A 25454-nucleotide genomic window follows, 5' to 3' on the forward strand; every position below is an offset into this window, starting at 1 on the left:
TTCTGGTTGGTGATAAAGCGCATTTTATAAAAAGTTTAAAAGAAAAACGCATCGTTATGTAAATTGTAACAACATTCAACAATATTTATAAGTCAAACGAGCAATAGTTGTAGCAATATTTACAAATACTGGAACCAATAATTAAACTATATTTTTTCTGTTGATTCATTCAATAATGTATTAATAAATATAATGACCGACTGCACATTGCCAGTAACTGATGCATTTAAACAGGATGCGCTTGCACGATCTTACCTAAGGCGCCTTAACTAATACCGAATCCATGGCACAAACAGCAACACCTTTAACTGACTATCGTTAGACTTTATGCCGTGGTAATAGGGATCACAAATGTGTTGACAGTGTTGCCTGTTGCTTGCTGTTGTATATAGTACGGGCCGTACTTCGATGCCGACGAAAGGATTTATGCGAACATTACGGGTTTCTAGCTCGGCATCATGGTCACATCAAAATTTTTTCTATCAGTTTTGTGTGAAGACAAGTACCCTATGTGAGCAAGTCTCTTTTTGTAAGTAATTACCTACTATTTGGATGACATGTGTCTATGTCCAGCAATTAAATCATAAAGAAATAAAAATAAAGACATTAGAACATTAGATATTGTTTGACATTGTTAAGACATTAGAGATTATAATTATAAGAGCTTATTGTAAATAAAGATTTACTTGTGTCAATAATAAATATTGTAAGCATGTCTTGAAATAGTATTCCGATAGTATAATAGCGTCAAGGATGATTGGTTGAGTATCGGGTAGAAAAGAAATAAAACCCTGATGAGTGATGAAAATTGAGAATACAATGTTGGGTACCCCACTAAAAAAAAAAAAAAAAAAAAAAAAAAAAAAAAAAAAAAAAATCGAGAGAGCTCCGCTAAATGCGTTGTAACTATATGTACCAAATTTTAATAGTGGCGTGGTATTTTTCTCCACAAATAGTGTCGCGGGCTCCGCTAAATGCGTTGTAGCCATTTGTGAATGAATTGAATGAATTACTTTATTGCGATAAACATGGTATACATTAGTTGGTACATTACTATTTTTGACTAGCAATACATGTTTAGCCAAAAATGGCATGCAAAATTATATCTGAACCTACAGTAAAATGCCCTTCTTTATTAGTAGCGTGACTATTTTTTCTCCACGAATTGTGTCGAGGGCTCCGCTAAATGCGTTGTAGCCATATGTGCCCCACTTTAATAGTGGCGTGGCTATTTTTTCTCCACAAATTGTGTCGAGTGCTCCGCTAAATGCGTTGTAGCTATATGTGCCCCACTTTAACAGTGTCGTGGCTATTTTTCTCCACAAATTGTGTCGAGGGCTCCGCTAAATGCGTTGTAGCTATATGTGCCCCACTTTAACAGTGTCGTGGCTATTTTTTTCATGAATTGTGTCGAGGGCTCCGCTAAATGCGTTGTAGCTATATGTGCCCTACTTTAACAGTAACGTTGCTATCTTTGTTCACAAGTTGTATCGAAGGCTCCGCTTAAGGCGTAGTAGCTGTTTGTGGCACATTTTAACAGTGATAGGCTATCCATTCAACTCAATTCAAAACCTTTAATGGCATAAACAAAACATGTCAAAAATACAAAAATAATAATACAATAAATAAGGAATTAAAATAATCTTAAACAACTTAGTCAAAAAATAATGATAAATTTAAATACTAACCATAATTATATATATAAAACACAAGAAATTAAAACAAAATGTTATCATTTTAAATTAAACTTACTATGTAATTCTCCACGAATGAAGTCAAGATCTCCGCTCTCTGACTGTTGAAACTTTGTGGGCTCCACTTTATTAGGAAATAAATAAAATAAACATTAATAGTGTGATCTTTGCTTCAAAACTGTATCGATGGCTCCACTTTTATAGATACATTTTATAGAGAACATTGTATTTATAGCGTTCTAGCTATATGCACATCAAGTCAACCTTAAAATGACTATATTTTCTCCACAAATTGTCTCAGGAGCTCTTCTTTCGTTCAAACTACATTGAGAATTCCGGTCTCACAGTGCATTGTCCACTGTGTTTTTTCAATCGGTTTACGCTTCGGTGGATTCACGCTTCTGTCGCTACGTTCATCGGTCACTTCGCTCTTCGCTCGCAACTCCAACGTTCTTAGATTGCTTCTCTCCTCGCTGTATTCAATCTGTTTATTCTTCGGCCGCTCCGCTCCTTGGTCTCTCACAAATTAAAGATAGTAACATTACTCCGCTTTAAAAGTGTTAATGTTAATGAGATTTACATTATCTCGAGACTTGTTAATCAGATTTAATGTAATGTAATGTTGTTATATAACTTATGTAGGTACCTACCTACTTAACGCACATTATACAGAATGAATATAAGAACACTTTCGTCTAAGGATTGAACCAATGAACCAATGATTGAACAGTAAACAAAAATGTAAATCTTATTTTCCTTAAAATTGCTAATACTATTGCTCTGACAAGACATACAATATAATGTTGCTACACCATATGAGCATCATGCATACACTAAAATAATAAAATATACGCCGTATTAACCCTTCAGTCATAGCTCTATGACCTATACCACAGCCTATACCTACACAAATCACTTTACAATGCTTAGTACGTGTCATCATTAATTACTCGCTGTTATAATAGTTATAATAATGAAAATAAATAATCAAGGCGCAATAAATCCCTTTCAGGGTGGCTAGCCGAATGGCACAAACGCTCATGAAACGCTCACGAAACGAAGCGCTAGTAGATATCTATCTCTATCGCGCTTGCGTATTGGCGCGACAGAGCCAGCGGCGTATCGCTTTCGTTTGGCGTCGGAGAAATGCCATTCGGCTACGGGGCCAGGCGAGCAACGACTATACCTGTACGTTGCCACATACGCATTAACTACCTACATCCTACACTTTAATTAACATACCTCGATTGAAAGAGAAATCTAATACAATATTTAGAGCTCTAAACTATAGGGGAATTGTGGTACGGAAAACAGGGGCTGACTCGTGGGTGGTGCACATTATCTAGGCCTATATACCCGGGGCGTAAAATCGCCGATGGAAACTAATACACACAATATAGTTGTGCAGTTATGCAGAGTTATTGCAGCCGTGAACAGCTAGATTAATAAATCCAATTAGAAAATAAAGTTTCCAATGAAATTAATATTTAAATTTGAAATCCCTGATTGACATACAGTCTCGCTTAGTAACAAGAAAGTTTAAATAGTTATAATAGTTGATTGTATAACCCAACTACCTATTTTCTTTCTTGTTAATTGTAGTTTTGTATCACAATACATAGTACAGCTTTACTGTAACGTTATTTTATTTTATTAGTATGTATGTTTGTTGTTTGTTACTCCCTCAATTAATTAATAAAGGAAACTGTGGCAAGTGTGGAATAAGCAGAACTGTCTTCTGAAGGATTACCGGACAAACACACCTTTAAAAAAGTTCTAATGCTTCAGGTTTTTGGTGTTCATGGGTGACAGCGATCTGTCTGCTCATTTGCCTTCTTTACAACTTTACAATCAGATGTTAAAATTGAATGTTGTATATTTTGTCTTCAAAACATCGGCAATAATTACATAATAATTAAACTAGTAACTAGCTAAGTTTACTTCTTCCTTTTTAAGTATAGGAGCCTTTTTTGTTGGCATCTATATAAATTAATATAATACTTACCAGGTTACTTATGTTATATGAACAAAGTGATATGACGTTTTAAAACAATATTTAGAAAGTAGTATACTAAGGCATTGTATGGACTTACTTTTTAATTGCATAGTAACTGAATTTGACTTTTAATTCACCTTAGAATATAAATAAAACATTGTAACTGCGTATGCTTATTGCTTGCATTGCCAATGCACAAAAGGGAATTTGTTGCTACGCATAATTTTACATGAGATTTCTTGTACATCAGAAAAACCTTAAATGAAAACTGATGAAACTATAATGACCTTGACTTTAAAACGTAATTAATACTAATTTAAAAACATTTCATTAAAAGCCAAAAAGCGCCGTTCTAAGACCTTAGAAGTTGCAAACTAATCAGTGTTACCATAACCAGGGAATATCAAAAACATTCATAAAGCTTAATATAATTATAACATTTTCAATAGGTTATATATAAAATAATAGGAATAACTTAACTTTAAATAATAGGAATAACTTTTAATTTGCTTAATGACGTCATCATGACGTCACATCATCAGATACTTAATACCATTAAGTAGGTACTCATACGAAACTTAACACTATATCATATTTTGATGTTCTTACTTTATTTTATTTTCGCATGCAGTATTTGTATTGACATGCAAGGCTCTGAACATCTGCATAGTAAATAATATTTGTTGTCTCGGATTTGGATAGGAAGTATAATTAATAATCAAACGAACTTACCTGTGAAGTTTGATTATAGACCAGGAAAAATAGCTTGACCTGGACATAATTCGATAACCGTAATTTTCTTTTTCTGTCGTATAAAGTATCATTAGTGATAGTTAAAATACAAATTATTAATCAAATTAGGGTTCTGATTCAATTTAAAAAAAAATAAAAACGAACTTTGAATATTTTTTGATTTTATAACTAAAGTATTAAATGTAATCCGGAAAAAGTGCTTGTATTATGTTGTGACACCTGCATTTCATATAAAAACACCTAATTTTTATAAATAATTCATACAGAACTATCATTTATAAAGAAGGTTTAGTAAGTTACACATTTTCAGGCGTATTTCACTAGAAAATATTGTTAACCGTAATCCTGCAATTTATTATGAATATAATATTACGTGTGTTGATAAATTATTAAAACTTATACCAATACTTTTGGCGCTTGTTCAAAATCTTAAATATTGATAATTTTAGGAAAGGAAAAATACCTAACTAAATTGAAAGATGGTAAATTTTGCCGTTAATATATTCTTAGTACTATACGAAATCAATTAAACAACAAATATGTAAGATTCATTACTTAATTGATATTTTTCTTACTTGCGCTTTAATATGAACGTTATTACCTGCAGAATAAGGTCGTGCACAAAGTAGGTATAGCTAGTATAGTAGTAGCGGGAACGGGCGGCGAGTCGTCAACACGTGTTTCGCTCGGCGATATCAAGGGCACCGCGTTTTCAAAACGCTTCGATAACAAATATTTCACCGTCCAGTATAAGAGAGCTCCCTTATTACAAGTGACAAAAGTCATACAAATCAATTAGTCCGATAGGTCACGTTAAACTGGTCAAGTCGTTAGCTCAATAATAGTACCTATCGAGCTTGACGAGATGCTTGGATCACTACAACGTAATATGTATGAAAGCTTGCGGCGCTTAAGACTGTATTCTTTCGAGTCGTGTGTAACGTATTTTGGCGAGGCAAATTTGAAGCACAGTGCGTGTCTGTCTCACTCACTCTTACGGTAAACCTAATGAACTGTTTCACTTTCAGAGGATTTTTGAAGTAATTTGGGTAATGTGACATTGTCGCGGTGAGGTCTTTCCGGTACAAATTTATCGGTGGATCTTTTCGGATTTGTGGACGATGAGCCGATGCGATGTCGCTTCATTTTGAAGTGTCGACTCTCGCGAGGGAGTTCTTAGAGGACCGCGAGGAGCGCGTGTGACTGTTGAGTTTTTGAATGATTTGAAGTTTGTGAATGATTTTATTTTGTGTGTATTTGTGTTACACTGGTCAAAAAGAGAAATAAAAAAACAAAGTGTGATGTAAAGCTGCATTTTTAGTATGTTATTTGGGGTCCTTGGGGGAATGTAGGACTATATTTTGCAAGCAAAAAAATGGTGTGCTAACTTCGTAATTTAAAAAAAAAAGTAAAAAAATCAGACTTTTTTTGGTTTTTGCCGTTTTATTAAAAAACTATGCATTTATGGTCGAATGTTGCTTTGTAATATTGAAAGCCCATTAAATTCCAAACAGTTTGACATCTTTTTTATCAATGTCCGTCAAATATTTTTTGAGATATGAAGCGTCAAAAAAAGAGCATTTTTCCCCTTTCTATGAAAATATTCGTTTTGCTAATATTTTGAGACAGATATCAGCAAAACAACTCAGGCTATTACATAAATTGTAAAATAAAAATGTAGAAAATTTCACTAGCTTTCATTTAAGACCAAAGGAGTGCCAGTTATTTCATAAAATAGGATTATATCATAAGTCTTGTATAACTGGATCAGAAATAATCGGTGGATGGTAAATTACCATCCACCGATTATTTTTGAAATAACTGGCACTCTTTTGGTCTTAAAGGTAATGGCCAAATGGGATAGTTTACATATATTTACAGGAGGCGTAGCAGAGAACGAATTATTATTATTTGGGGGCTGTTCAAGTATTACTTAGGGCCACTTGCACCGACGAAAATGGAGGGTTAACTCGGGTTAACCCTCCATTTAATTTAACCCTCCAACAGGTGGTACATGTGTGGGCATATGTGCTGCCTCCATGAGCATAAATTCAGACTTGTCCGGATTGTATCTCATGTTATGCTGGCTGGCGTATCTCTCGCATTCTGCAAGTAACTTACGCATAGCTCCCACAGATGGTGCTAGTAGGACCATATCGTCTGCTTATGCGATGTGATCTATCATTTGCCCATTGATGGAGCAGCCAACCTCGGTACTGGTCAAAGCCTGCGACAGCCCATCCATGTACACGCTGAAGAGAGCCGGAGACATACTGCCTCCTTGTCTCACGCCACAGTTTAGCCCGCTGGCTGTGGACAGAGTTGACTTCCATCTTACTACGTTCTTCTGCTGGGAATACCACTTCTCCAGTATCTTAATAATTGGCGTGGGTGCTTTCCGTTCCCGTAGTTTATTCCACAGCAATTGGTGGTCAAATACAACTCAAGTGGACCAGGACCCTCAAAAAGGAAAAAGTAAAATCTAACTAATTCTGTTTTATTTTTCTAATTTACTAAACTTCAAAATTTTATTGTATTTTATTTCTTCATTAGTAATAGTCAAATCGATGCAAAGTTAGCTTAGACAATTTTTTCAGATAAACGGATATCAAAGAAAGTAAGATCGAATAGATAGCACTTTCAACCTCAAACTTTTAGCGTAAACTATTTTACTTTAACCAATCTACCAGACTCTTGGCTTCTCTATTTATAGATTTTTTTTTGTTTACCAAAGTAACTATTCGTCTTACTGACCTTTATTTGTACTAAAACTAAAGCAAAATAAATTTTATACAATGTTATATTGCAATATATATCATATCATGAAGTATTTTGCAGATATTTGTCTAAAAATATTGGCAAAACGCTACATTTTATAAATGCGTCAAAAATTAACCTTTTTTGACGCTTCATATCTCAAAAACTATTTGACGGACATTGATAAAAAAGATGTCAAACTGTTTGAAATTTAATGCGCTTTCAACATTACAAAGCAACTTTTGACCAAAAACGCATAGTTTTTTAATAAAAAAATAAAAACCAAAAAAAGTCCGATTTTTTTACTTTTTTTATTAAATTACGAAGTTAGCACACTTTTTTTTTGCTTGCAAAATATAGTCTTACATTCCCCCAAGGACTCCAAATAACATACCAAAAATCCAGCTTTACATCACACTTTGTTTTTTTAGCCGATTTTCATGTAAGATTTGACCGGTGTATGTGGGCATGAGGTGTTTGTGTTGCGAGAGTCAAATCAATAATATGAGTGGTACAAATTTTATTAGGGGGCCTCATGTATGAGAAACTCAACACTCGAATGCTGCGTAACAATGCGAGCCGAAATCGCCTAATCGGAAGTGTCCGACTTGGTATCGACTAATCTACATATACACGTTGTAACATGAGAAACCAGAAATCAAAACCTGGTTTCTGGTATCTGGTACCCGGTAACCGGTAACCGGTATCCGGTATCCTGTATCCTGTATCCGGTATCCGGTAACCGGGTTCCGGTATTCGGTAACCGGTATCCGGTAACCGGTATCCGGTATCCGGTAACCGGTATCCGGTAACTGGTATCCGGTAACCGGTAACCGGTATCCGGTAATCGGTATCCGGTAACCGGTATCCGGTAACCGGTATCCGGTAACCGGTATCCGGTAACCGTTAACCGGTAACCGGTGACAGGTCTCCGGTATTCGGTGACCGGTAACCGGTAACCAGTAACCAATGACCGTTAACCGGTATCCGGTAAACGGTGACCGGTATCCGGTAACCGGTAGACGGTAACCGGTATCCGGTAAACGGTAGACAGTAACCGGTAACCAGTATCCGATATACGGTATCCGATATCCGGTTTCCCGTGTTCGGTTTCCCGTTTCTGGTTTGGTTTTGGTTTTGGTTTTAGTTTTAGTTCTGTTAGTTTAAACAAAAACAAAACTGAAAACGAAAACGGAAACCGAAACGGGAATGGAAACGAAAACCGAAATCGAAACCGAAACCGACACCGAAACCTACACCAAAACCGACACCGAAACCAAGACCAAAACCGAAACCGAAAAAAATATTTAAAGTAAAGAGTGACAGAGATAGCACTATAATCATTTAAGTTCCTGGTAGTAAAGAGTGACAGAGATAGCACTCATGTTAGTCAAACTCGTGGTATGTGCACTTCCCGCACACAGTAAAGAGTGACAGAGATAGCACTGTAATAATAAAATTTATGTTCCTGGTAGTAAAGAGTGACAGAGATAGCACTATCATAATTAAAGTTCCTGGTAGTAAAGAGTGATAGAGATAGCACTCATGTTAGTCAAACTCGTGGTATGTGCACTTCCCGCACACAGTAAAGAGTGACAGAGATAGCACTATAATAATTTAAGGTCCTGGTAGTAAAGAGTGACAGAGATAGCACTATAACAATTTAAGTTCCTGATAGTAAAGAGTGACAGAGAATAGAGATAGCACTATAATAATTTAAGTTCCTGGTAGTAAAGAGTGACAGAGATAGCATTTTTGTTATTTAAATTTCTGTTAGTAAAGAGTGACAGAGATAGCACTATTGTTATTTAAATTTCTGTTAGTAAAGACGTAAAGAGTGACAGAGATATCACTCACGTTGGTCAAAGACGTGGTTTATGGACTACTATTTGGACCCCCCAATGTCACGCTTTTTTAATCCTTTAACATGGATTATCACATTTAGTATGACGTAATATATGAATGACGCCTAAAGATTGAGAGAGACAGCAATATTGTTCTTCAAATTCGTGGTAGTGAGAACAGGGTGCGTAGCCGAATGGCACAAACGCTCACGAAACGAAACGCTATAGTAGATATCTATCTCTATCGCTCTTGCGTATTGGCGCAACAGAGAAATGGCATTCGGCTACGGGGCCTGAACAGAGACAGCACTATGTATCGCGCGGCCGCCGACTACGCAAGTCACCGCGTAATTATAATAACCGTTCGGCTCCTTTTTAGATCGTGTACAGTCAACAACACAGCTGGCAAGACAAAGTGCCAAAAATATGTATAGAGTATTTTATTTCCTGTACAAGTGTTGGTACTTGGTACATTAAGGTGTGTGTATACATATATTTGGCACTTTATCTGTATTCACAGCTGAGTTGCTGACTGTACCAATAACGATCAACTATGAACTTTTGTGGTTTGTTTTAAATAGTTCTATGCAGATATATATAGATTAGAATACCTATTCTATCGGTACTTTTTGTATAGGTTATTATAATAACTGGACAAAATAATTATAATCAGTGCCGGCGCACTCCGCGATCACGATTCTTTCGCCGAGCTACAAGGCCTTGATATATAGGATGTATTATTTTATCAGCAACAAAAATATGTGATGATATTGAATTAAGGCAAAACAAGACATATAAACGCTCTCCATTATTTCCTCCCTGGTTTATGAAGCTAGAACAATGATTTTTAACTCATACGAAATTCGTACACTGAAATAAAGTGATGATACTATAAATATACTCGACATTTCAAAGTCGATAATCTAGTGACATGAGAAGTTATTGATATAACAGAATTTTGCACAAAATAGGCTCACCCTTTGATGTTGAAAATGCCGCCACTCTATAAAACAAACAGACCGCACACGAGCAGCCGACATTAAATTCTATTGCACGGCGCGAAGGTCGAAAGCCGCGCCCGCACCTGGGCGTAGGTAGCGAGATCGGGTGCACGTGCGCTTACCTTTGAAATCGCCGACACGCAGGTGTCGCCGTTCGCCCTCTCTTTTCATTTATGTTTCTGTTTCAATCGGTTAGCCGTTTGCCGGCCGGCAATAAAGGTTGTTTTTTTAACCGACTTCAAAAAAAGTAGGAGGTTCTCAATTCGACTGAATGTTTTTTAGGGTTCCGTAGTCAACTAGGAATCCTTATAGTTTCCCCCTGTCTGTCTGTCTGTCCGTCCGTCCGCGGATAATCTCAGTAACCGTAAGCACTAGAAAGCTGAAATTTGGTACCAATGTATCAATCACGCCAACAAAGTGCAAAAATAAAAAATGGAAAAAAATGTTTTATTAGGGTACCCCCCTACATGTAAAGTGGGGGCTGATTTTTTTTTTCATTCCAACCCCAACGTATGATATATTGTTGGATAGGTATTTAAAAATGAATAAGGGTTTACTTTTACTAAGATCGTTTTTAGGGTTCCGTAGTCAACTAGGAACCCTTATAGTTTCGCCATGTCTGTCTGTCCGTCCGTCCGTCCGTCCGTCCGTCCGCGGATAATCTCAGTAACCGTTAGCACTAGAAAGCTGAAATTTGGTACCAATATGTATATCAATCACGCCAACAAACTGCAAAAATAAAAAATTGAAAAAAATGTTTTATTAGGGTACCCCCCCTACATGTAAAGTGGGGGCTGATATTTTTTTCATTCTAACCCCAACATGTGATATATTGTTGGATAGGTATTTAAAAATGAATAAGGGTTTACTAAGATCGTTTTTTGATAATATTAATATTTTCGGAAATAATCGCTCCTAAAGAAAAAAAAAGTGCGTCCCCCCCCCCTCTAACTTTTGAACCATATGTTTAAAAAATATGAAAAAAATCACAAAAGTAGAACTTTATAAAGACTTTCTAGGAAAATTGTTTTGAACTTGATAGGTTCAGTAGTTTTTGAGAAAAATACTGAAAACTACGGAACCCTACACTGAGCGTGGCCCGACACGCTCTTGGCCGGTTTTTGATCATATTAATATTTTCGGAAATAATCGCTCCTAAAGGAAAAAAAGTGCGTCCCCCCCCCTCTATATTTTGAACCTTATGTTTAAAAAAATATGAAAAAAGATCAAAAAAGTAGAACTTTATAAAGACTTTCTAGGAAAATTGTTTTGAGAAAAATACGGAAAACTACGGAACCCTACACTGAGCGTGGACCGACACGCTCTTGGCCGGTTTTTTTTGTATGTATGTTACTCGATATCTCCGAGAATCGTGGACCGATTTTCAAATTATTTTTTTTAATCGAACGGGTATAACCCCGAGATGGTCCTATTGGCACCAAGTCGGGGTCTGATGATGGGATCTTGGAGAAATCGAGGGAACTCTTCAAATGTTATAGGCACATGTAATGTTTTTAGTGTATTTTTAATAGGTACACCAATATTTACGATTGATGGTAAAAATTTTAATGTCGCTGAGCTGATGATGGAAGGTCAACTCCTCAATGGTTAGGAGTTAAAGGATAATTCTTTCACTACTGTACGTATATAATATCAATATCAATAGGAACCACTAAAATCAATAAATAAATAAATTTTTCTTTAATATAAAACCGCCTTCAAAAATAAGCGCGTTACAAAACACGGAGAAACTAAAACGCAAAAAATAATAAACCTTTGAATTCAGATTTCTTATCGTATGCAATAATCTAAACATCCAAATTATAAACAAATCAATTATTTTTGGAGTCGGGGCCAGCCTGGGTATGGTTGGGTGGGGCAAACACCAAACAGGCATGAGGGATAAGAAATCTGAATTCAAAGGTTTATTATTTGCATTTTTATTTGCCATTTTATAAACTGTACGAAAAAGATCCGGATATTCATGCAACTTTTCCATGGTTTCGAAATATCTGTAATGTTCGGATAATTTTCGCATAGGGTGAACCCAATATCTCCTGTGCCTCTGCATATTGAGAATTTGCAGCAAGGCAAACGCATCTTCATCATCGGACGAGGAAGACGTTTCCGCAACGAAATCAGCCTGTATAATGACTAGGGCTTCCAATACCGGGATCCCGGTATCTCGGGATCCCGGGATCCCACCTGTTTTTGGGAACATTTCAATACCGGTATTTAATTTAGTAATACCGGGATCCCGGTATTTTTAGTAACTAACAAATTATGGCAAATAAACGTAAATTACTCATCAAAAACGTTAAATTTCTGCATCATGATGGTGGCTACACGCGTAAATCTTGCTTCTTGCTCTCGTTTCTCGATTTTACACATTTTCTGTTTGGTGTTTTTACAATATTTGTATGAAAATGATGGTTTTTTCGATGATTACCTAGATAAAGAATTAAAGATACATATCAAAAGCATTCATTGAGGAGGGCCTGCCACGAACCTTATTTGACACATTTGTCGCACTTGTGAATTTGCACGTAAGTGTGACAGAGAAGCAACACGTCAAACGTAGTTGCAACAGGCCACAGACCCTCTGTAAACAAATCGCCTTGCTGTATCTATATCATAGATATAACTTTTCAAAAAAATTGGTTAATGCATACGAACTAACGTATAACGTAGCTACTCAATGGTTTATTGTGCGTGTGCGTTAATGTGTTGAACTCTAACGCAAAACTTTGCCGCAACATTCCCTATAGTAACGAAATTGGGAAATCTGAATTGTCAAAATCAAGAAAATTACTTTTCTAATCCGTAAATTAAGTGTTCCTATTCCGCGAAGTAATCTTCTTGGTTTTGATTATCATGGATTTCCGCAAAGTAATGTGTGATTCCATAGATTGTTTCTTAATGTGATTTATAATAAAATAATCTGTGTCGGACAATTTAGCTTTTTTGGCTAATTGTTCAATGATTTGGCGGATTTATTTTACTAGTGCTTTAGCGCCTCTAGCGCTACGAAAGACAAACATACCACTAAATTGTACCACAGATATTGATTACAATGTGTTTCCAAAAAAATCATCTCATGTTCTAGTTTCAAAAGTCAATGATGAAACTTAGAGTGTGTATAATCGAGAAATGCTCTTAATGCTTGTTATTGAATAAAGTGATATTATAGTTAAATCTACAGTACAATGACACCATTCAATAACACTAACTATACAATGTAAAAGATTACCTACTGAACTACAAGGTTCTATTCCGCACGAGCCTAAAGAGATCGATGTGGCAGAAAACATGGTTTGCTATGACCGCGTCTTCTTGCGAAATGTCCGATCTGGCGGCGATATTTAACTTACAGAATCACCTGAGTAGAGATCTGGCACTCTTTCCCGCTTGCTTTTATACTGCGTCCTCGTGCAGTCCCTCTCATAACAAAAATAAAGATAACGGGGCGTAGCCCTTTGAACTATGTATACTTAAAAACAATAGAAGTTGAACCGACTTGGCAACATAAGTTTGCGAAACGTTTTGAGTTGAAATCGAAACTTATGAAGTTCGAAATGTATTCGATTTGACATATCACTAAGTCGGATTGGCAAGATTTCGCTGTAGTATAACATGCATGAAAAGTAACAAACGAGATTTTGAATAAAATTTGTTATTTTAAGCAAATTACTTGGTATTTATATGTTCGCGATTTCAATACCGGGATCCCGGGATCCCGGTATTGAAATCGCCAATACCGGAATGAATACCGGTATTGGTTAAGGTCCGGTATTTGGAAGCCCTAATAATGACGCATCGAGCCGTGTTTTCACCTCTTGTGTGTAATTTAGATTGCGTCCGCGCCCCGTCCGCGCCTCGTCCTCGCCACGCCCGCGCCACGCCACGTCCGTTGTGTTTATTTTAGACGTAAGACGCGCCCCCAGGCGGCGCGGCGCGTGCCACGCCGCCGCCACGCCGCCTGGGGCGCGTCTTACGTCCTTCCTATACAAAATGTACTGAGGAGACGATTTTTGAATTACACTCAGGTGGCGTGGCGCGGACGTCCGTTGCGCGCCCCGAGACACGCGACGCTCTGGTGTGGCCGGTACCTTACGTCCCTAACCTATTAACCGATCCGCCGCGGTGACGCGGCCGGTGCGCGGCGCGCTCTCCCAGGCCCGCGCCCCGCGCGCTCCCCCGCCCCGCGACAGCCGCTCTACGACAACTTTGCACCCTTTTAAATTACTGACATTTACAGTTTCTTAAGCGCGACCTTCACAGTATTAATTTTGATAAAATCATGATTATAGTACACAAAAACCTGGTCTTAAGCAAAAAAATCTCAGTTACAATTTATACCTACTGAGAAATTCATGTTTATTTAAGCGTTAAAAATATATTTTTAAGATCGGTGTTAAATGTCTATATATACTTAATACAATGCAAATTGATATATATATCATGGTCACCATTTTTACCTACCTAGATATTCACATTAAATGAAAACGGTAAAAAAAAGTACACAATCAGATTTATTTTCTGTGTAATATCGCTAATAACTGATCGCATCTGAGTGCACCACAAAGTTAATCTAACAAAGTTTTCGGTTAACTATTTTGCTGTTAGCGAAAAGTGGGATAATGTACTTTATCTCATGATTTTTATAAGATACGAATACGATCGTATTTTTTTTTATCTATGTACATAATTACTATTTGATGCTTAATAATAATACCCAATAAAATATCAAAAAGGACGAGTTATTGAATTATGTCCAGGGTACCTTACTTTTACTCCACTATTACAATTATACGAGTATCCAAATCCGAGACAACAAAGTCCCGCCCCCCAACCCCGAAAATAACAATAAAATGGTTTCACGACACAAAAAGATCTACTCTAAAATAATGATGGGTTTACGCCGCAGGGCGCTGGGCTATGTTGAAGGTAGTAGGTATGCATGGCGAGAACTTGTTTTTTAAATTTTATATCTCTGAAATGTGTGACTTTGGACGGTACGATTCCGTGTGCTGCATAGTAAATAATATTTGTTGTCTCGGATTTGGATACTCGTATAATTGTAATCAAACTTCACAGGTAAGTTCGTTTGATTATTAATTATACCTATCTTAGAAAAAAGTAATGTGTCTGACAAATAAACCAGTTTAAAATTTAAACACTCAGAGTTGCTTCATATTCAGTATATATAGTGGTTTGAATGTGGCTGTGTGGATCCGTATAGAGCGGTGGCGCGACGTAATCGATTATTAATAATTTGTCATGTCAGCAAAACGACAAATACCTACGCTTTATTTAACTAATACTAATAAGTTACTACGTAAAACTCAGAAGAATAGTAGGTACGTGCCACGCGACTATACAGGCGGGCGCCCCTCGGCCGCTTGTTCATTCGAATGAACGGCTAGCGTGTAGGTACTTACCGCGCGACCGCGAGTGACGCAAGCCTGACGCAATGCCCTCGCAAGGCAAACGGTCAGTGCCTCGGCCGAGGAACGAGCATCCTGCCTCGGCTATATATCGACACGTCGGCTAACGATCTACTGTAAGCGACATCTGTAGAGAGTATAGCACCTGCAAACTGTACCTTCATCTTGATCTGCTGCGTGTCTGCCTGCGGCGGCGCCTCAGACTCGGGCGGGTCACGGAGCGCCGAGATGACGCCGCACACTACCTCCATACGCGGAGACAGTTCAGGGAACACTAGCTCAAGCGCTGATACTAGGGTACGGATGACGTCTGCACAGTACCCGTCATCTGTCAAGTGTCTCTCGAACGACAAACCAGCCTCGATTAAAGAGATTGATAAAGTATAGACAAATTGGATGGTATTCTGTACCTTCATCTTGATCTGCTGCGTGTCTGCCTGCGGCGGCGGCGGCGGCGGCGGCGCTTCAGGCTCGGGCGGGTCGCGGAGCGCGGAGATCACGCCGCAGACCACCTCCATACGCGGAGATAGCTCAGGGAACACTAGCTCTAGCGCTGATACTAAGGGTCGGATAACGTCTGCACTGAGGTGTCCATAGTCACCTGTGAAAAGAAATGTTAGTAATTAGTGGCTTCAAGACAAATAAGTGCCATCAACGATACACTTAAGTGTTAACTGACCATTTTCAAACCTTGTTATATAATTTTGTCATACACTGAACTCAATCTTATCATTCATAACGACACGTCGAAAGTTTATCGATGTGTTAAAGTCATAAGTATTTTTTAGCGTGGCACTTTTTTCTCTTACAGAAATCGGTCTAAATTCATGCGCATTTGCGCCGACGAATAGTTTCTTATTCAAGTTCTAATCTAAAATTACATACGAGCATCAGGGATGCTTAAAATTCTCTTTATTCCTTATGGCTGTGGGGTCGCGACCACATTAGGTCGTTATTTTGTGCACCAAAGCTCTCCATTTCGCACTGCAGTCCTAATAATAGTAGGCGCCTGTGTTAATCCCAGGCAGGCCTTCTTAACACTGTCCACCCCTGTCTTAAAATTAATATCACTAATAAAGTAGCGAGATATATATGTACATTCGGTAGAGACAGTTTGAGAGAAAATGAACTCAAGACTGTAGAACTTAAAGATGTCCTTCTGTTCTGCAGGAAAACAAGAAAGATTTGAGGAGAGAAGTGTCGGAGGGCAGCCGGGACAGTAACCTGCAGCTCCAACTCCAGGGAACTGGGCTGAATGAACACATCATGTGATCGACAGCCCGCCTGTTTCCGGCCAGGCGTCCCTACACTACATCTACATCTACAAGGCAGCGAGATTACCAGTGAGTACGTCAGTTATACAACGTGTTTCCGGTATCACTCAAAACCTCAGACACCCCAACTGGTTTTTATTTTTTTAAACTCAACTAGAGTATTCATCTTTTAATCTGATGGTTACTTTTTTTTTAATTGAATTTTTAATTTTCTGTACAGCTCTACTTGACTTTTAGCTCTACACTCAATAAAATAATTGTTAACTACCATCATAAACCATAATACTATTTATTTGTGTACGTTACTGCAACGACATAAGGTTTACCAATGGACAGCTAAGATGTCACTGTAAAACACTTTAAAGCTTTGTCATAGTAAACTTCAAATTGGACAAGTAATCGCAGTAAGCAAATTTAAACCCAATATTCAAAGTGACAAGGTTGTAATTAGGCACGAGTTCAATTTGTTATGACTTATGATAAACATTAAGATTAAACTGACAAACAACGTCAAACTCGTAGCGGAAAAAATAATCGTCCAAGTAACCAGCCAGTATTAATACCCCCAAATACTGAAAAAGGTAAACAACCTCTATCAATGCGATATACACAATGTTGTATTACGAATACAATAGAACACAGCACATAAAAAATAACTAATAATACTAATTTAAATAAAAATATTACCCCCATCAAGATATAGCTCAATCGATTCTACTCTCGATTCTGAACAAACTGTTTTCAGGTTTTTAGTGTTAAGTGAAACACGGTGTATAAGGTTCTGTAGCGCGGCGCGGCCGGCGGGTCCGTGTCATACACTCGAAGCATGCAGCCAAGTTGGTGTAACACACACTTGCGCGTACTATAGCTCACGGGTTCATCTGGTTCCGATTGCTAGAGAGACTACACAGAATTCTGTATACTACGATATCAATAAAAATACAAAGTCAAGGAAAGTTTACCTGTGAGCACGTCGGTTATAAGGTTCTGTAGCGCAGCACGGCCTGGTGGGTCTGTATCATAGACGCGCAGCATGCAGCCAAGTTCGTGTAGAACATATTGACGTGTGCTGAAGCTTACAGGGTCATCTGCTTCAGAGGGATACGGAGACTCCACGATACTGTAAGTTTTTAATGATTATAAATAACGAAAAAGTCGCACACAGTAATGAGAACAAATGGGATGATAAGGTATGATTTATATATACATAGCATATGCAATGTAAGTCTCATAATCGTCAATTTTCTGCAAATTTTACTAATTCCTGTTTTAACTTCACCTCGGGTGTTACGGCCCAGCCACGACATTGGTCTAAGCGCGTCAGCGATGAGCGGCAGCCACACGTGCGAATGAAAAGTCCCATCGCTGTGTCTCGCTCCAGTGTATGGCCGCCGCTCACCGCTGTCGCGCTTAGACCAATGTCGTGGCTGAGCCGTTAGGCGGAGAAATTCCATCGTAAATAGCCATAACAGCTTGGAACAAGAGTAAAAAGAATCGAATTTTTATGGTTCTCTAGAGAGATAACATAAGTGGCTCCAACGATGTTCCTTATGTCCATGGGTGACGATAACCGATTTTCAGCGTCTCTTCTGTTAGTTTACTGACTCATAAAAAAGTGACTTGTAACGTATACTTACGCTCTGATGTACCCGATCAACACAACAAGATCTGGTAGCACCATCTCCAAAGTCTCATCATCGTCAATTTTCTGCAGATGCTCGGCCAAATGTCTCCAGTACCACGCTGTTTCCTTATTCAGCTTCTCTGCGGCTATAAGGCGGAGGGATTTCTCTGTTGGTAGCCATAGGAGGAGCTCGGAGATTGGGAGACGTCTGAAAATATACATTAAGTTTAGTTAGTCTATGACTTTTTCCATTTTAATATTATTATTATAAATGGGCTTACTCTTGGCCACAGACTAGCCAAAGGCAAAGCTCGCCCAGAAGATGCCTGTTCACCCTTGATTTGAAGGTTGCCGGGTTATATGAGCCCGGAAATATAGCCGCCGGCAAGGAATTCCACTCCTTGGCAGTGTGCATAAGAAAAGAAGAAGCAAAGCGCTTCGTGCGAATTCGCGGAATATCTACCAAGTAAGGATGGAAATCGGCCGTGCGTCTAAGAGTCCGATGGTAGAATGGGGACGGTGAAATAAGCCATTGAACATGCTCAGTCAATCAGAGAGGATGATTTTATATTCTATTGAAATCATCTGATAATAACACAAGGTCATTCATACGCCTGTATTCCTAAGAAGGGTAGGTAGAGCACATAAAACTCCTCGTTTCAGTGGCTCTCTTAGAAATTAAAGGTTTGAAAGAAAATTGTGACATAGCTTTGACAGGATGCCAGCGCATTGCTCACGGCACAGCCACGGAACGAAATGGGGTGGTAAAAAGCCCGTGTCGTGTCGTGTCCTTATAATAAAACTAGCTTTTGCCCGCAGCTTCGCTCGCGTTAAATTCGAAAATTGCGGAATCCTCCATACCAACTTCCACCCCCCATTTTAGGGAAGTGGAGGGTTAGAAAGAAACAAAAAGTAGCCTGTGTCACTCTCCATCCCTTCAACTATCTCCACATACAAAATCGCGTCAATTCGTCGCTCCGTTTTGCCGTGAAAGATAGCCAACAAACAGACACACACACACACTTTCCCATTTATAATATTCATCATCATCATCATCATCATATCAGCCGAAAGACGTCCACTGCTGGACATAGGCCTCCCCCAAAGATTGCCACAATGACCTGTCCTGCGCCACCCGCATCCAGCGTTTATAATATTAGTATGGATTATAGAAATGCAAAATCTTACTTGAACAAAGACTCCAACAGTTTCCCAGCAACATACTGAGAATCCTTAGCATCCTGAGTGTTGTCCAATCGTATAGCTTTCAGTAGATCGACGATATTGCCTTTAAAGGTGCTCAGCCAGCCTGGGATGAGGATTTCTTCCACTACGCGGCGGACGCGGGTGCTTCGCTCGGAGAGACCAACCTAGTCAAGGAAAAAGGCTTTTTATAGATTAAGAACCAAATCAGATTGACATCCGTGAAAGTTTGGTGCTTGTTATGAAACTGCTTAATTATTTATCATCATCATTTAAACCAACAGCCATTCCTAGGTCTCTCAAAAGAATATTCAAACAGATGTCTGATATCCCTCTCAACACTTTCCTGTGATCTTGACAATATTTTATAATGGTATCATCTTGTAGAAAGCCTTCACAGACTGCTTCGTCCGATTATCAAACGCGACCCACATAGGACAACTTTACAGTAAAATTCAGCTAAATTCGATGTAGCTTATAGGTTTTGTAAAAAGATATATTTATGAGGTACATACCTTGAGTGTGAGTACTCTCTGCCGTACCCGGAGTTGAGTGACATTAATGTTGGCGATGTACATGAACGCTGCGCGGCGCACTGCCTCGTCCACGTCGCACAAACGCTCAAGCACGTTAAACATGTCACTAGATTTCACTCACCTTGAGTGCGAGTACCCTCTGCCGTACCCGGAGTTGAGTGACATTAATGTTGGCGATGTACATGAACGCTGCGCGGCGGACTGCCTCGTCCACGTCGCACAAACGCTCAAGCACGTTAGGCATGTTACTACATTTCATTCACCTTGAGTGTGAGTACCCTCTGCCGTACCCAGAGTTGAGTGACATTAATGTTGGCGATGTACATGAACGTTGCGCGGCGCACTGCCTCGTCCACGTCGCACAAACGCTCAAGCACGTTAAACATGTCACTAGATTTCACTCACCTTGAGTGCGAGTACCCTCTGCCGTACCCGGAGTTGAGTGACATTAATGTTGGCGATGTACATGAACGCTGCGCGGCGGACTGCCTCGTCCACGTCGCACAAACGCTCCAGCACGTAGGGAACGTTGCGGGTACATTTCGCTATTTGCGACACTATGGCTCTGGAAACAGAAGCATGATAAAATAATTACTGTTTTACTCATGCATAATGTATGTGTAGCAACAAGCAGTTAACAATAACTAATAATAACAATATCAACCACCAGATAGTCCAGAGAAGCTCACAATCACGTGACACATGGCAAGGAAGCGAAGAAGTGGAAGCATGGGTACACGTTGGGCAGACAGAATAACGTCTGTGACTGTGACTGTGCCCAGGGTCGAGTGGCGTGGAGACAGCTGGTGAAGAGTGTCCACATTCGTCACGACCCTCAGCCTTGAGGATACAACAAAGAAGAAGAATCACTGTTTCACTATTTGAAGGTTGGCTGGTAGAGATCGCTGCTCAGCGATAAGCCCGCCTGTTGTCACCTTAGTTTGTTAATTTCATTGGATCTTACTGTATCTTATGTTTTGTAGTGTGCAATAAAGTAATTAAATAAATATTATAGGACATTCTTACACAGATTGACTGAGCCCCACGGTAAGCTCAAAAAGGCTTGTGTTATTATCAAGAATATCAATTAGGTGACTCCACACAGAGCAAAGCACGAGCTCAGCTGAGGCACATCTGCAATTCTGCATTAGCCATTTGCTGTGCAAGACATTGCCTCGCGACATGGACGTGGCTCGCTTTGCCTGGACTGTGAACCCGCCGGGGAGCAGACTAAGACCACTGCATTAGCAATATGGACTGGAACTAGTCCTTGGTATTTGGGATTTGCATGTGACCTACCTTCTGACTGACGCGCTAGGATCGCAGCTCATGTGGAATCGGTAAGCCCTTGTGACCTCGTCATCTGGATCCATCGGATCCTGTAGACGCTGTAACGCGAGCGCCGCTCGGCAGCGCACGGCGCCGCGGGTGTCTTGCAGTCTTTGCATCTGTAAGTTAATTTTAAATTGATTTTAAACAACAACTCGGTCCACACAGAGTGTTAGCGCTATGATCATGATAACGTGACTTATTCAAAGACATTAAAATTAAAACCTTAGTATCTTGCTAAGAGAATTTTATAGCAATATCTTTGGGTACTGGTGGGTGATAAAACGGTCAGGCAATGTGGTGGTAACAGCATAAGACTATCTGTTTTCCGACAAATATGACCAGAAGAAGAGTGACTAGGCTACTTATAGAACTTAGCTCGAAAATGCAATCACAATCAGCAAATTAAATTTTATGTTTTTCCTACTCAGAATCACAAGCCCTTTTGATCTAGGACAAAATGCTTTTTGGGACAATTTTCTATTATTTTGCAAACTTTCCACTTTGTAACGCTGCTGTACCGCAAAGTGTTTGAAAAATGGCAACAAAGTGGAAAAAATAAATTTGGGACACTTTTTTTCTCCTAGTACGATTGAAAGGGCTTTGTGATTCATACAACATTAAATTTACCTATTTTAGAAAAAAAGTTTTAGAATCTTTTGAAGTGTTACTGGACACTAAATAATGAAAAAATATAATGAAAACAATAATAATATCTATACATCAATAATTATTAGATCTAATTTACCTGTGACTGGAGTAACTTGGTGCAGAGATCCTCGTCAGCGAGGCATCTTCACCGAGTGCTGACAGCACAGCTTCCAACAACTGACTGGCACGGTAGCGCACAGACTGACCAGACACACATTGACACTGAAAAATAGGTTTATTTTATAAATTAACAAATATAAGCAAAAAGTAAAGGATCAGCACCAGCACATGAAAGAAGTCATATTATGTTTTCAGAATAAGGGATAATTTTTGGAAGATTATCATAGAAATCTTAAAGAAGCACACAAAACTCATACTTACATCAAATATAATATTGATGATAAACAACAAGAACTCCTCCTCATCATCCAAGGTTGTGCAGAAAGTGGCCACAAACTTGATAACTCGGTCCACATTAGGGCTGGTGTCTCCGAAGGTAAATAAATACATTAAAGCATTCTTGAAACTCTCTCTGAACATTTGCTCATCCATCTGAAATAGAAGTGTATAAAATTGTTAAGGTTTAATAACCTGGGCCTGCGGCAACTTAACAAGTTGAACATCTAATCACTCTTGCTAATAACCATTTACTGATTGGCTCAAAGTAAAGACCTGTGCAATTTACCATACTTTACAGACAAAGTACTGAAAAAGTCTATCTTTGATGAGATTTGTACAAAATTTAGCCTTATTTACTTGAGCATCACTATTTTAGAACAATGTTACATGTTGATTTTTAAGTATATAAGCTAATTTAATGTAGGTCATCATATAAATTTGACATTTTGGAGCCAATTTTACCATGATAAACAAAACAATATTATCATGGCACCACCCGACGATACTATAATACAGTCTCACTTAAATGATTTAAGTAATTCATTACACCTACGAAAAATGAAAAAATGTTACATTATTATTGTTTTACATACCTTTTTGTAAAGTTTTGTCAACTCCTTAGCATACTTTTTGTGCTGCACAATGTTGTATTGCACATTTTGAAATATTTGAAACATCGTTGGATCATTTTTCGGATTGGGTTTAGGCTTACTCGTATTAACACTTTGTAAAACGTCAGCGTCTGTTGGTGGCATTTTGCCAATGCAATGATATTAATACGTTAACGAATTATAAAAACCTTAGTACACAATTAAAATACGCACGAACGGAATCACGATCACATGCACGACCGTTGTTTGTTGATATTTTTCAAATTTAGATTGACATTTGCTTTGTTTATTATTGCCATGTCAAAAAAATATAAAACTGGTTCGCACTTCACGTGTTTGTTTGTATAAGGGGCTCTATAGATCGATTGCCACAGTGTCGGTCTTGAAAAATGAAAGACCGATAGAGAAATGTGAGTCAGCAACGGTGCTACACATTATTTGCATGTATACGTTTTCTTTTATAAATAATAAGTATTTGGAAGTTTAAAGTTTATATCGGTTAAAGTTATAATTTTATATTCTGCTTATAAAAAATAAATGAAATTTACGTGGTCCATAGGGCTTCCAAATACCGGACCTTGACCAATACCGGTATTCATTCCGGTATTGGCGATTTCAATACTATTTTAATACAATACAAGGTATTGAAATCGGGAAAATATAAAAACCAAGTAATTTGCTTAAAATAACCAATTTTAGTCAAAATCTCGTTTGTTACTTTTCATGCGTGTTAATACTACAGCGAAATCTTGTCAATCCGACTTAGTGATGGGTCAAATCGAATACATTTCGAACTTCATAAGTTTCGATTTCAACCCAAAACGGTTCACAAACTTATGTGGCCAAGTCGATTCAACTTCTATTGTTTTTAAGTATACATATAATTACATAGTTCAAAGGGCTAAGCCTCGTGCTCTTTATTTTTGTTATGAGTGGCACTGAGGACGCAATATAAAAGCAAGCGGGAAAGAGCCCCAGATCTCTACTCAGTTGATTCCGTAAGTTAGATATCGCCACCAGATCGGACATTTCGCAAGAAGACGCGGCCATAGCAAACCAAACCGTTTTCTGCCAAATCGTTCTCTTTAGGCTCGTGTGGAATAGAACCTCATAGTTCAGTAGGTAATCTTAATTATACATGTTATGGTCAGTGTTAATGGTGTAATTGTACTGTAGATTTAACACAGTTTATTTAATAACGTGATGTATCACGTTATTAAATAACAAGCATTAAGAGCATTTCTCGATTATACTCACTGTACAGTTTCATCATTGACTTTTGAAACTAGAACATGAGATGATTTTTTTTTAAAACACATTGTAATCAATATCTGTGGTACAATTTAGTGATATTTTTGTTTTTCGTGGCGCTAGAGGCGTTAGAGCACTAATAAAATAAATCCGCCAAATCATTAAACAATTAGCCAAAAAAGCTAAATTGTCCGACATAGTTTATTTTATTATAAATCACATTAAGAAATAATCTATGGAATCACACATTACTTTGCGGAAATCCATGATACTCAAAATCAATAAGATCACTTCGCGGAATAGGAACACTTAATTTACGGATTAGAAAAGTAATTTTCTTGATTTTGATACTTCAGATTTCTCAATTTCGTTATTATAGGGAATGTTACGGCAAAGTTTTGCGCTAGAGTTCAACACATTAGCGCACACGCACAATAAACCATATAGTAGCTACTTTGTACGTTAGTTCGTATGCATTAATCAATTTTTTGAAAAGTTATATTATGATAAAGATGCATCAAGGCGATTTGTTTACAGAGGGTCTGTGGCCTGTTGCAACAACGTTTGACGTGTTGCTTCTCTGTCACACTTACGTGCGAATTCACAAGTGAGACAAATGTGTCAAAAAAGGTTCGCGGCAGGCCCTCCTGAATGAATGCTTTTGACAGCGTATCTTTATCTAGGTAATCATCGAAAAAACTATCATTTTCATACAAATATTGTAAAAACACCAAACAGAGAATGTGTCCAATAGAGAAACGAGAGCAAAAAGCAAGATTTACGCGTGTAGCGACCATCATGATGCAGAAATTTAACGTTTTTGATGAGTAATTTACGTGCATTTGGCATAATTTGTTAGTTACTAAAAATACCGGGATCCCGGTATTACTAAAATAAATACCGGTATTGAAATGTGCCCAAAAAAGGATGGACCGGTCTAGGGCTTCCAATACCGGGATCCCGCGATACCGGTCCAGCACTGAGCCATCGTATAGAGGACTGGAGTCATTAAAATACACATACGCTCACGCTGTAGAGCCCTGATAAGACAGTTGGCAACACCTCAAGTAATGTCACGTCACTG

The 25454-nt window shown here is 38.3% G+C and overlaps 1 protein-coding gene across 1 annotated transcript in view; it reads right to left on the bottom strand.

The window, feature by feature from the left end:
• The window catches only part of LOC125236343 (condensin complex subunit 3), a 39202-nt gene extending 15870 nt beyond the window's left edge, over nt 1-23332 (bottom strand). Inside the window, 10 exon segments of the mRNA XM_048143117.1 lie at nt 15903-16093; nt 17729-17886; nt 18404-18598; nt 19579-19760; nt 20535-20694; nt 21429-21577; nt 22207-22244; nt 22247-22331; nt 22491-22661; nt 23102-23332. Of these exon segments, the coding sequence (XP_047999074.1) occupies nt 15903-16093; nt 17729-17886; nt 18404-18598; nt 19579-19760; nt 20535-20694; nt 21429-21577; nt 22207-22244; nt 22247-22331; nt 22491-22661; nt 23102-23263 (1491 nt within the window). The 5' untranslated portion in view covers nt 23264-23332.
• Between the last annotated feature and the right edge of the window lie 2122 nt (nt 23333-25454).

The sequence above is a fragment of the Leguminivora glycinivorella genome, chromosome 19, assembly GCF_023078275.1.
Source record: "Leguminivora glycinivorella isolate SPB_JAAS2020 chromosome 19, LegGlyc_1.1, whole genome shotgun sequence".
NCBI lineage: Eukaryota > Metazoa > Arthropoda > Insecta > Lepidoptera > Tortricidae > Leguminivora > Leguminivora glycinivorella.